Source organism: Bufo gargarizans, chromosome 10 (genome assembly GCF_014858855.1).
Source record: "Bufo gargarizans isolate SCDJY-AF-19 chromosome 10, ASM1485885v1, whole genome shotgun sequence".
NCBI classification, from domain to species: Eukaryota; Metazoa; Chordata; class Amphibia; order Anura; family Bufonidae; genus Bufo; species Bufo gargarizans.
In genome coordinates this window covers 52529259-52543235 of record NC_058089.1, presented here as the reverse complement: position 1 = coordinate 52543235, position 13977 = coordinate 52529259, and the positions used below count along the sequence as shown (strand labels likewise).

Below are 13977 nucleotides of genomic sequence, written 5' to 3'. Positions count from 1 at the left end.
TGACTAACACTTGTGAAAAGTGAAGAAAGAGAAACAAAACAAAAAAAAGAATTAAGTCTGAGCAGATCTACATCGTATAGTACCAAAATATACAGCATCATATATAGGCACAGTACTATTTAGCAAGTCTGTATGGGCCAATATGTAACCAAATGCAGACAGAGGGCGGTACTCACGAATGTGTGCCTCTTGATGAAGTCTGTTGGGCTGCTAGTGCAGACTTTGTCACCTTCCAATCCAATTACCCTTTTGCAGATATTAATGTTTGGTTTGTTCGGACTCTTTGCAATTATAACGTCACCCCTGGAATGACAAAATAAAACGTTTTAGATGGCCGACCAAAGCTAAAAAGAAAGATTTAAAAAAAAAAAAAAAAAAAAAAAAAAAATATAATATATATATATATATATATATATATATATATATATATATATATATATATATATATATATACACACATACACATATATATACACATAAAACAAAAAATGTGTTCAAAAGGGCAAACGTTAACAATAATGCACGCGTCTACGCAAGGAGAGAGAGAGAGAAAACAAAAAGCAGCGAAATATACTTTTACGACAAGACCTGCACCTGGCATCCTGACTGAATGCCAAAGCTTGAGAAAGTCCTGCAATGCTTCAGTGAAGCAGCAAGCAAAGGAGATAGAGCCAACGGTAGCGCCGTCAGCTCATCTGGGACCGAGCTCCCCCAGACTTCTAGCTGGGGACGGAAAGTGCCAGCTGCCTGTGACAGACGAAGATTAGGCAGGGAGGGAGAAAAGGAACTGGTTGGCAGACACAAGGGGGTAGAAACGGTGCAAAGGGGTTTCTACATCCCTTAGCCAAGCAAAAGGAAGTTAAATAGTAATTAAAGATCAAATGCCATTTGGTTTTACCTTCTTTTATACTCTACTGACTGATCGTGGGCACTCTATAGGCCTCAAAAAAAAAAGTGTCCACTAAACGTATCATAGCTAAGAAGTCCTTCTAGTAAAGGATGGAAAATTGGAGGGGTTGGCTTTTTATACAAGAGCAAAATTGTTTGGTGAGGTCTTCATACTGTACTGATGTTTTAGCCGTTTTGGTGGCTGCCTGTCTGAAACCGGATTTAAGGGCTTGTGCGGCCAGTCATTTTAATATTTACAAGTTTCAGAACAGCATAAAACACCTGAAGCAGTGATATCCCGCTTCCCCTCCTCTGACTTCTGGGGTTACCACTGGTCTCCATTTCCTAGTCCCTCTTTATACAATCACTGAAGTAGTAGCAGAGGCGGTTGGTGATCGGGGAAGTGCTGGAACATGACCCTGCGATACCCTCTAGAGACCTGGTATTGTTGCCCCTGGGCTACATGTACCACAGGTTGTGAATCTAGAGACTAAACTACTTAAAGGGGTTCTCAGGGCTAGAGTTTGATGACCTATACTCCGGACAGCCACGCTGCTTCTTGCTTTCTAGATAAGTACCACCCAGAATTACTGAATCCCTTCTTGTCCGGTTTATGGCCTGTTTGGAGAATGCAAAAAGTAAAAAAGGGGTATTCTCTTTAGAAAAAGTTATCCTCTGTCCACAGAATAGAGGATAACTATTAGATCAGTGTGAGTCCTACTGCTGGGACCCCCCACCGATCAAGAGTATGGGGACCCTATATCCTGTGGAGCTCCTCCTACCCAGTGCAAGGACCCCCACCGATCTAATAGTTATTCCCTATCCCGTGGATACGGGACAACTTTTTCTAACCAGAATAGCCCTTTAATGCTCCATGCAGATACTATTGTCAGGTGCATTGAAATCAATAGCTAGAAGGCACAGCAATGCAACCAGAAGTACTGAGGAACTCAGCAGGTATATAAATACCGCTATATCTGACACACCATAGGTGGTTTGGCTGGGAGACTTAATGCAACCTGTATCAAAGATCTTATTAAAAAATGGTTTGTAAGGACCACCACAGTACTACATTATTAGAGGTCTACAGATGGTATCTCATCACAACAGCTATGATCAACCAGAAATAATGCCAGAGAAGTCACACAGTCCACCACCAGACCAAGTCCTCCGTAGTTCCAGCAAACTACATTATTAGGCTCGAAGACGTTTTACCTTCACGTTCCACAACTGAAAGCCATAATAGACAGTTAAACTACAAGGATAAAAGCAAAAACATAAATATAATAATAATTTCATAGCTTATATAACGAGGACTCCACATTTTGAAATGTGTTCACTTACTTGTGAATGGAATAAAGGTGTCGACTCAAATTGTCACAAACTAAAATGTCATAATTTTTTATGGTTGGTTCCATCGAGGGCCCCGAACACTGCAATGGGAAGCGTACAATGCACGCGTCACACAAATACAATAGACTAAAGATTGCTTTTTACAATTTCCAGAAGGAAGAGATGATACTTACAATCACAATTTCTCCAAGATATTCGAATGTACAATGAGCTATGCAGCCGTACTGAATGGCGTACCCCAGGAAGCCCAGCGACTTCCCGATCACCTTTCTGATCATACTAGATGTTCGCTGTTTTGTTAAAGGCCGTCCTGCAAGACAAAATAATAAAATCATGCATATTAGAGAAAAAAAATAAAAAAGTGCAAACATTTACATTATCACATTCTGTAAAGTGGCGGCAACAAAATATAAAAGTATTTCACCTCATTTAGGGTTCAAGCACACGACCGTTGTTGTTTTGGGGTCCGCAAATTGTGGATCCACAAAACACGGATACCGGCCAGCAAAGTGTATGAGATCGGACAAATCTTGTCTACACCTTGCTTCTTTCTTTCTGTGCAGAAATTGCCATGTGGATTTAGAAATACGCAGCGTGTCAATTATGTTGATACAAAACCAAATCAAATCCGCACAGAAGACAGCAAGTGAAATGTGTTTTTTGGTGCGTAAACGCACACAAATTGGTGTGGATGAGCCCTTATATTGTGGTACATTTTCTGCATGTCCACATATTTACAGAGGTCGTCCCCGTCCATACACTGTACTAGGGGATACAGACATCACAGTGGAAGGTCTCCCACTCAGGAAGTAAGGGCGGCTTTCATTCTGGTGGACTACAGCGACAGCCGTGAATGGCAGGCATGTAATTCTGCATTTCCCCCGCTGTGAAGCGTACAAGTATCCAGAACTCACCCCTAGGGTTGCAAGCATCAGGAAATATTTCAGGAGCCTGAGACATGAGACAACCCCTTTAATGCAGGCAGAACTATATGAGAAGAGCACGGGCATCTTACCTTTGAACCTACGGTCCTAGTGCTATACAGCAGCAAAAATACACGAATAAAGTGGAATTCTGGTCCTAATCCTCTATCCACAGGAAAGGGGTCAACAATTAAGATTAGAGGGGTGTATGACTGCTGGGATCACCACTGATCATAAGAAGGGTTCCAGTACCTCCAAAATAAATGGAAAGCAGGTCGAGCATGCACACTTCCGCTCCGAGCTCTGTACTACACTATTTCTAGGTGTCCCATATAGGAGTGGAGGGACAGGGCGCATGCTCTACCTACTGCTCCATTCATGCCAAGGGTAAGGGACCCCCACCAACCTAATAGTTATTTCCTATCTACGGGATTAGACCGCATGCAGTATGGGAAACTACGACTCCCAAGATGCACACTTGCTTGGCTGTTCTCAAAACTCCACATAAAATGAATGGAGCATGATGGGAGTCGTAGTCTCGCCACAGCTGGAGTGCCAGAGGTTAGCCATCACTGGTCTGAGAGATGCGGCCGACACGTGGGCCATGTTTCCTGTACTGCGCAAGGTGGTTTGCATGCGGCCTAACTGGAATGATCTATTTTACTCCCTGAGGCTCTGTTCACAAGGGCAACATCTGCCACTGATTCAGCAGTGGAGAACATGAGTTTTCTTCTGTGTAATCCACATTGCAACCACAAATGACAGCTTCCCATCGACTCCAGTATACTACAGATTTTCCATAGAAGTCAATGAAAAAAGGGGCAAAACAACACTAATGAGTAGGAGGCGCGTCGGACGTATACTTGGCAGCATGTCCACCATTTGATCTGCCACTGATTTTTCTGCTATGGACTGGGTAGGCAAACTTAGCTGTAAATGTATATTACCATAAATGTAGTGTTTTGGGGCCTTTTCGCAACCTCTGTCTTTTGAAAAAAAAAGAATTCTCTCCCTTGTCTCCTCAGAGGTTAGCCCTTCCCAGTCCTCAGAGGTTAGCCCTTCCCAGTCCTCAGAGGTTAGCCCTTCCCAGTCCTCAGAGGTTAGCCCTTCCCAGTCCTCAGAGGTTAGCCCTTCCCAGTCCTCAGAGGTTAGCCCTTCCCAGTCCTCAGAGGTTAGCCCTTCCCAGTCCTCAGAGGTTAGCCCTTCCCAGTCCTCAGAGGTTAGCCCTTCCCAGTCCTCAGAGGTTAGCCCTTCCCAGTCCTCAGAGGTTAGCCCTTCCCAGTCCTCAGAGGTTAGCCCTTCCCAGTCCGATGCTAGCACCGCGCTCAGTATTCTGAGCCAAACAGATGTCCGCTTATTCCCCTTATCCTCCTCCTCATTTTCTATTTATTGTATTAGCATGAACAAATTTTTGGAGGTAACTAAAGGATCTTTGTGAACATTTAGCCTGCAGGCAGGGGAAAGGGAACTACAACAGCTTGAGGTGGAGAAAGATCCTACTTTCCACACATATTATCATGCACTACTGATGTATAAAGTAAATCACCAATTAAGATAAAAAAAGTAATCAAATAAAAACAATTAAAAACTATTCAAACACTCAAATGCAATTTATGTGCACAGAAAATGTGGGGGGAAAAAATGGCAGTGTATCTTATAAAACGAATACTAAGGAGCGCTTCCAGTAGGTGCGGGGAGTGGTTGGTGTAGTGTTGGCGGTACTCACCGCTCCCTGGACTTCTTCTGGGTGCAACACTATGACCCGGACAGCAGAAGACCAGGGAGCTGTGAGGGCAGGAAGATGGAGTCGTCCGGAACAGGAGAGATACTTTTATTTTAGGTCTGATCTAAGGTCAAATAAATAAATAATAAAAAAAAAGTGGTGGGGGTCTGACCAGAGGGCTAATCAAGAGTGGGGGGGGGGGGGGGGGGGTCTGACCTGAGGTCTGAACCAAGATCTGATAAAATATTTTTCCGATTTGCCTCCACTGTCTTATAAAGCAAAACATACCGTAACCAGCAAAATTGTGCCAGGTGAACCCACACTATGGAAAAATGAAAAAACCCAATAGATGAGCAAGACACAGTAAAATATAGTAAGGCCTTCTGCACACAACCACGTCCATATTGTAGTTCACAATCCACAGATGCACAAAAAACAGATACCTTACGTGTGCAATCTGCATTTTTCTCACTCCCAACGCTACGAATGACTATTATTGTCTGCAACACGGACAATAGGACATGTTCTGTAACTTGAAAAACGGACATGCTGATCCATAGAAAGAAATAAGTCCGTGAGCAATTCGCAAAAATCGTGGATCAGCCATGGATGCAAAATATGGTCATGTGCATGGGCCCCAAGTGCGAGGATGGCCAAGCTTAATAAAACAGTGTGGTCACATACATTAATGTGTACATACATACATACATACATACAAGCAACAAATAGAAACAAAGCAGACAGTAGTAAAAAATTTAGAACAAAAATAAAAAAAACACAATTAAAAATATAAATAGCAATATATAACATTAGTACAAAAATGTACGTAAAATATACAATAAACCAGAATGTGATAAACAGTATATTGCCTTCCAATAAAGAATAAAACCTAAAACAAGAGAATGTGTGCCTCCTATGGAACAGTATTCAGCAGAAGTTAAGAAAGTTCTAGCGTTCCTCGCCTTGGGCCCCGACAAGAACCATATTCTCCACATGAATACATTTGCCTTCCTCTCCGTCACATGTTTTTTTTTTTTTCTTTTTGGTTATGTTTATAAAATTAATCACAGCACGCGGGGTGGAAATCGCTTCGAGCCTCATGAATGACATCCAAGAGATGGGAAACGGATTAGTTTGCAGTTACTGCCAGTTAAAGCGCCAGGTGGCTTTTTCCTGCGCGGAAGGTGTTACTGATAATCCCATTACACTGGTACTAAATCTTGCAGACATCAAAATTATCACCGACGTTCCTTTTCATCCCATCCTTTCCAAGTGACTGGAAGGAGCTTCACCTGAAAGAAGTCAAATCCACATGCAGCTGCTGTTCGAGCAGGCGGACGACTTCCCGAGAATGCCAATCGCGTTCCAATTTCACTGCGCTGGTGGGCTCTCTATTCCCTGCCCAATAATACATCTGTTAAGAAATCCGACGGCTACAAATCAAGTTTAATCCTACCAGGGACCTCATGTAGGTCTCCTCTTCCAAAAAGGCAGCAGGCTTTGACTGCCTTATCTCTGACACCGTCAGGGGAATAGCCTTCAAATCCCAGACCTACTTAGAAGAATAAGCCAAGGATCACAAAACATGACCTCTAAAACCTTGATAGAACTATATTGTGACCCGGAGGCATTCATTCTAGGTGGAGATTAGAACTTTGCATAATAAGATTACACAGCAAGTGAATGATATCAAGGGAATATCCATATGCAGTCTTTTTTTTTTTTTTTAAATATCCCCCCCCCCCCCCCTTCCCTTTTCGGAGGGCAGAACGCTCAGCACAATATGAAACGCAGACACAACGGAGCCGGCTCTGTTCTCGCTGAATTAAAACAGATTCCCATAAATTAGTCTTTTGCTTTATAAAGCCTCTATTACGTCGCCCGCGGACAGCCCCTTCGGAGTTCGGAGAATTCGGCTTCTGTTTGCCCGCCATTTACTCAGAGCGGTAGTCCGAATAAGACGTAGAGAAAATGAAGTTGAGAAATATAGTGGATACAATGAGGGAACACATTGATGTAATCCGGGATTACAAACTATTAACATAAGAAAACGGCGGAAAGTTAATGCGAGGGTTCAAGCTTGGGAAGCATCGGCTGAGAGGTTGCGCAAGCTTACAATCTGCAAAAAAGTGCAATAAATTGTACATACAGCGTAAAATATATTTTTATCCTTTAACTCCTATTTAAAAAAAAAAATATATATATATAAAAAAGTACTGATTATCATTGTGGAGATTTTAGTCTTTGGGGCAATGCACCCTGGGTAAAAATAAAATAAAATAAAAAATGCTAAAATCAATCTCCTCCCAAATGACGCATAATGTCTCTATAGTGCCACCTACAGGTTCAAAAATACAGCGCGTTTCCAGAATCAAAAAGGATCTTTTAAAAGGGAGTCTGTCACCTCCATATGGCCATATCCAGTGCTTACATGGCTCTGTAGCACACCTATACAGGATTGTAACGGTACCTTTGTCTTTGTCTTTAGACTTGCACCAGCAGGAAAAACTGAGTTTAATTCATATGCAAATGAGCACTCGCAAGTGCCCAGGGTGGCGTTCAGTGTGTAAGTGCCCAGGCTGCTCTGCCTTCTTTTCTCTTTACTCCTCCCCAGTCTCTGCCTTTGCCCTCCCTCCAAGTCTCTTGCCTCATCATAGGCTTGGACTTGAGGGCGGGCAAAGGCAGAGACTGGGGAGGAGTAAAGAGAAAAAAAGGCGGAGCCGCCTGGGCACCTACACACTGAACGCCACCCTGGGCACTTGCGAGTGCTCATTTGCATATGAATTAAACTCAGTTTTTCCTGCTGGTGCAAGTCTAAAGACAAAGACAAAAGGTACCGTATAATCCTGTATAGGTGTGCTACAGAGCCATGTAAGCACCGTATATGGCCATATGGAGGTGACAGACTCCCCTTTAAAGAAAAACTAATGCTTGCATCCATTGACACGTGACCCAACTTCCAATGGGCTGAGGATGCATGTTTATCGCAATGGGGAAAGGGTAAGAAGTCACGCAAATAACAATTTGAACGTAATAAAACCCAACCTACGCAATTCTTCTATCCCCTCCCACCTTTTAACGTCACCCATACACATTAGGCTACTTTCACACTAGCGTTCAGAGCGGATCCGTCTGAGACGGATCCACTCATATAATGCAGACGGTGGCTCCGTTCAGAACGGATCCGTCTGCATTATATTGTAAAAAAAAATTCTAAGTGTGAAAGTAGCCTGAACGGATCCGTCCAGACTTTTACATTGAAAGTCAATGGGGGACGGATCCGTTTGAAGATTATGCCATAGTGTGTCATCTTCAAACGGATCCGTCCCCATTGACTTACATTGTAAGTCTGGACGGATCCGCACACCTCCGCATGGCCAGACAGACACCCGAACGCTGCAAGCAGCGTTCAGGTGTCCGCCTGCGGAGCGGAGGCTGAACGCTGCCAGACTGATGCATTCTGAGTGGATCCGCATCCACTCAGAATGCATTAGTGCTGGACGGATGCGGTCGGGGCCGCTTGTGAGCCCCTTCAAACGGAGCTCACAAGCGGACACCCGAACGCTAGTGTGAAAGTAGCCTTAGCCTGACAAAATTGGCAGGTTCAGCAGACTTTCATACAATGGATATGGGCACCTTGAGGCCTCCTTCCCATTTCAGTGTCTATTTGACTGCCGTGAAAAAATAAATTGTCCGTGTCCCATCCGTGAAGCTGTCCGTTTTTGCCCTCAGTGTATCATCCGTATTCCACATACGTCACCTTTAGCGCTGCCCTAGCCTGTAAATAAACGGCCCTTGCCCGGCACGATACAACGCAGGTCAAGGGAGAGCATCGATCAGAGCATTAAATGATCTGATGCTCATCTCCAAGGGGCTGTCTGGGTGAAGAAGGGATATGTCCAGGGCCAGCTCAGGGACCTGGACAACCTGCCCGACCTACTAAACGGCAGTATGAAAGAGGCCTTAGGCTGCAAACTTGGATCTGCAAAATGAAGATGACGTCTGTGTGTCATCCATCTTTTGTTTTTGCGGACCCATCCATAATCAGAACTCCCAAATAAGTTTGCTGTTTGCTCTTGTTCACGCGTTTTAGAGATAGGTGCGGGTCCCTATCCTAGTGATGTGCCACTAATGTCAACCTCTAACTCAGAATTTCCTACATGGTTATCTTAAAGGGAACCTGTCACATTAAATATGGTGTCTGAGCTGCAGGCAGCATGTTATAGATCAGGAGAAGCTGAGAAGATTGCTATATAGTTTTATGGGAAAAGGTTCAGTAAAACTTGTACTTCATTCATTTACATTCCTGCCCATTCTGGCCTTTGAAGTCCAGGAGGAGGTCCTATCAGTGATTGACAGCTCTTTCTGTATACACAGTCATATAGGGGAGGCTGTCAATCACTGATAGGACCGCCTCCTGGACTTCAAAAGGCCAGAATGAGCAGGAATGTAAATGAATGAAATACAAAGTTTTACTGAATCTTTTCCCAGAAAACTATATATCAATCTTCTCAGCTCCTCCTGCTCTATAACATGGTGTCTGCAGATTATTTTGCATTTTCACAGACAGGTTCCCTTTAAGAGCATAAAGGTATTAAAGGACAAACAAACATTCACTGTACGTAAAAGAGGTTCCGACAACACAAGGTTTGAGCGGTAACATTTATCTACAAACCTAGTTCAGGAAAGGAGTAGAGAAAAGGAAATGGACTTACAATGAGGCAATGACCTAAATTTAATGACAGTGTTCACAGCTAAATATCATCGTCCTACCTCAGGAACAGTGCCGACGATTGTAGGGAACCTAAGGTTTCAGGCTCAGCAACCTTAATCTACTTGTAAGACGCACAAGAGACCTTCAAACAGGTACCACGGCAAGTGAATAAAGCAAGGCCGGCTTTTCATCTTCAACAGGAAGAACATGAAGCTCTATTCCGTCCGTCTGACTCTTAGCATTTCAGTGTATGATGTTTCTCAGCAGGGACCCAAAGGATTTGTATTAAAAGATGCAAAAAAGAGTAAAGCCATAGACGCCGACAAGTGATAAACTACTACTAATAAAATACAGCAACCTTTACTATATATCAAGGGGTTCGTAAAGATAACCACGCAAGTTAGTAAGAGGGGATATACAAGACATGTCACTGGGTAACACCGACATGGAAAAGGACCGAGGAATTTTAGTGAACAGCAAACTTAACTGTAGAAACCAGTGTCAGGCAGCTGCTGCCAAGGCCAATAAGATAATGGGTTGCATCAAAAAGGGCATAGATGCCCGTGATGAGAACATAGTCCTACCACTTTACAAATTACTGATCAGACCACACATGGAGGACTGTGTACAGTTCTGGGCTCCTGTGAACAAGGCAGACATAGCAGAGCTTGGAGAGGGTTCAGAGGAGGGCAACTAAAGTAATAACTGGAATAGGGCAACTACAGTACCCTGAAAGATTAGCAAAATTAGGGTTTTTCACTTTAGAAAAAAGACGACTGAGGGGAGATCTAATTACTATGTATAAATATATCAGGGGTCAATACAGCGATCACTCCCATCTATTTATCCCCAGGACTGTGACGAGGGGACATCCTCTGCGTCTGGAGGAAAGAAGGTTTGTACACAAACATAGAAGAGGATTCTTTACGGTAAGAGCAGTGAGACTATGGAACTCTCTGCCTGAGGAGGTGGTGATGGCGAGTACAATAAAAGAGTCCAGGAGGGGCCTGGATGTATTTCTGGAGTGTAATAATATTACAGGCTATAGCTACTAGAGAGGGGTCATTGATCCAGGGAGTTAATCTGATTGGAGTCGGGAAGGAATTTTTTTTGCCCTTAAAAGGGGTCATCCCATCATAGACCATGGGGGCCTATCGCTAGAATATGCCCCCCATTGTCTGATAGGTGCGGGTCCCACCGCTGGGAACCGCACCTACAAGGAGAACGGAGCCGGGGAGAGTTGTGGCTGGAGGACCTCGGGTTTCCCGGGGTCCATCCACCACCTGGCGCAGCTCCCCGCCTCTCCCATTGAAGTGAATGGGAGCGCACTGCTCCCGCGCAGCCACCGCTCCCATTCATTTCTATGGGGCCGAAATAAATGGAGGGCGGCTGCGCATGCGCAGTGCACCCTCCTCAAGTTTATCTGCTCCGTTCTGCTTGTAGGTGCGGGTCCCAGCGGTGTGACCCGCACCTATCAGACAATGGGGGCATATCCTAGCGATAGGCCCCCATTGTCTATGATGGGATAACCCCTTTAAGGCCTCATGCACACGACCGCATTTTGTTTCCGTGTCCGTTTTTTTTTTTTTTGCGGATAGGATGCGGACCCATCATTTCAATGGGTCTGCAAAAAAACGCGGACAGCATCAGTGTGTCCGCATAAGTATGTCCGTTCCGTTGCTCTGCAAAAAAAAAAAAAAAAAAAAAATAGTGCATGTCCTATTTTTTTCTAGTTTGCGGACAAGGATAGGCATTATTACAATGGATCCGCAAAAAAAAACTAAACAAAAAAAAAAAAAAACGGATGCCATACGGAACGGCATCAGTTTTTTTTTTTTTTTGCAGATCCGCAATTTGCGGACTGCAAAACACATACGGTCGTGTGCATGTAGCCCAAGTGGGGAAAATTGGCTTCAACCTCACAGGGTTTTTTTTTTTTTCTTTCCTCTGGATCAACTTGCAGGATAACACGCCGAACTGGATGGACAGATGTATTTTTTCGGCCTTTTAAACCATGTTACTATGTAAACTATGTCCATTCATAAAACGGAAGCCACAAGACCGAATCCATCATACAAAGGAGCAAAGGGATGACTAATGGAAGCCACTGACTTATAAATGGAGTCCATCAGCATACGAAGAGATTGCCAATGCTGATTTTAATGGCATGAATAATGCTGCATGCTATGCTATTCTTGCCATGAACACGGTATTATTATACCAACACACTGTGAAGATGCGTTTGCGGTATATGTTCACACCCAAAAATAACTGAATTGTATTGTGAATAGGAATTATTTAAAACATAACATTTACTAGATCATTTAAAATAAATGCCACTTAGTGAGAAACATAAAGGACAAACACCTCCGCTGTAGTATAGACAAATAAAGGATGGATCTTACCCCGTTTGATAAATTCCACAGCCTGTGGAGGACGGTTCAGGTAGTGGGTGGACCACCAAAACCTGTGTGGTCAGGTGCTGATGTCTGTAGGCGGTATGGCACTCCTATATAGCCCTGGTATGTCTTTCCTACCTACATATAGGCGGGGGGCTACTTGAGCAACTGCCTAACACACATGGAGCACCCGCCCCGACAGGGGCGACCCCATACCGATCCTGTCCCTCAGTATGGGCCTTGTGCTATTATTCCCTAATACAAACCCTACATGCCATGTTTCGGTCCTAGACTCCAGACCTCCTCAGGGGTTTCATAGATGTATTCGGGGGTAATGAAAGAAGATCGTTTGTAGCCTCCTACTTTCAATCCGGATCTATGGTGTATAGTATCCGAGCCTTGACATGAGAGGTGTCCCAAGCAAGTGCTGTGTCTCACCTCAAATAGTGGTATTCTTGCCATGAAGAGAGATAGATCTGCTGCTGGAGGTTCTGAACAGAACTCTAAACCTCAGTGTGAACACATCAATATAAAAAGGTGAAGGTCAAATACTCAGAGCATGAAGGACACGGCACGGCAGGAACTAATCGAAATGGGACAGGTTTTCTCCATTCGCCTGCATGGATGCTCTTTCAGTGTATCATTCTCTGGCTCTACTTCTCTTCCTGTTGGGGCTCCTCAGGGTTCGGTCCTTGGTCCTCTCGTCTCTCTATAAAGCCCCTATCGGACCAGTAGGTTTGGTTTTCAGTACCATCTCTATGCTGATGACACCCAAGTATACACGTCTTCCTGCGACATCCCCCCGCCCCCACCATACTTCATTCAGTGACTGATGGCTCTAACATCAGGTTCTTTCTCTCCATCTGAAATGGAACCTTTTTTGCGTTTTCACCATCTACCAAGGTTGACATCTCTGTTTGTGGACAGGCTGTTCCGGCACAGAGCAGCCTGCTGGATCCTTTACTTCATCACCGGATCCCTATTGACTGCAGTGGGGTCCAGTGGTGATCCTGCCGATTTCCTGAAAAAAATGCTGTGTTTCGGCCACACAAACTGCAGCATGCAACAGTTTACTTCCAGCCAAAACCAGGCTTGCTTACCGAAGAACTGGCCGAATCACCACCGCAGTCAATGGGGATCCAGCGGTGAAGTAGAAGATCCCTGAGATTTAGCAGGCTGCTCTGTGCCGAAACAGCCTGCCGGATCCACAAACTGTTGTACTGGGTGTAACCCATCTAAACCCGATATCGCCTTCTCAGTGTGTGGCATTATCATCACGCCCCCGCTGTCTCGGAGTTCTGTCCGACACGGATCTTTCATTCACCCCCCTATATTCAATCTCTCACCCGCCTACGACACCTGAACCTCAAAAAAGTGTCTAGAATCCTTCCGTTTCTTACTGTGGGAACAACAAAACCTCTGATTATTGCCCAGATCCATTTGAGTCTTGATTACTTTAACTTATAACCAATTGGCCTCCCCCTCACTAAACCGCCAATCCATCCTGAAGGAAGCAGCCAGGCGGATCTGTCTAAGGGCTCAGTCAGACGACTGTACATTTGTGTTCACATCTGTTCCGCAATTTCTGTGGGACGGAGGCGGACCCATTCATTTTAATGTGGCCACAAAAGATGCAGACAGCACCCCGTGTGCTGTCCACATCTGTACTTCCATTCCGCAGCCCCACAAAAAAGCTAAAACCCATCCAATTCTTGTCCATTTCTACGTCCAAGAAGTAGGCATTTCTATCAGAGGGCTGGCCATTCCACAAAATGCAGAACGCACATGGCCAGTACCGTGTTTTGTGGATCCACAAAAACCAGTAGTGAAGTCTATGCAGAGATCAGGTAGAATTGAAAGATCTACACCTGTTCTGTGTTTTTTACCTGTTCTTTTGTTTTTTCTCTCACAATAAGGGCTCGTTCACACGACTGACGTTTTTTGCGGTCCGCAAATTGCGGATCCGCAAACAACGGA

General features: G+C 44.4%; 1 protein-coding gene across 1 annotated transcript in view; it reads right to left on the bottom strand.

Moving 5' to 3' along the window:
* The window catches only part of IMMP1L (inner mitochondrial membrane peptidase subunit 1), a 52749-nt gene that overhangs the window by 16575 nt on the left and 22197 nt on the right, over positions 1 to 13977 (bottom strand). Inside the window, exons 2-4 of the mRNA XM_044270251.1 lie at positions 2415 to 2551; positions 2233 to 2321; positions 177 to 303 (exon numbers count right to left, since the gene is read on the bottom strand). Of these exons, the coding sequence (XP_044126186.1) occupies positions 177 to 303; positions 2233 to 2321; positions 2415 to 2519 (321 nt within the window). The 5' untranslated portion in view covers positions 2520 to 2551. The remainder of the gene's footprint in view (positions 1 to 176; positions 304 to 2232; positions 2322 to 2414; positions 2552 to 13977) is intronic.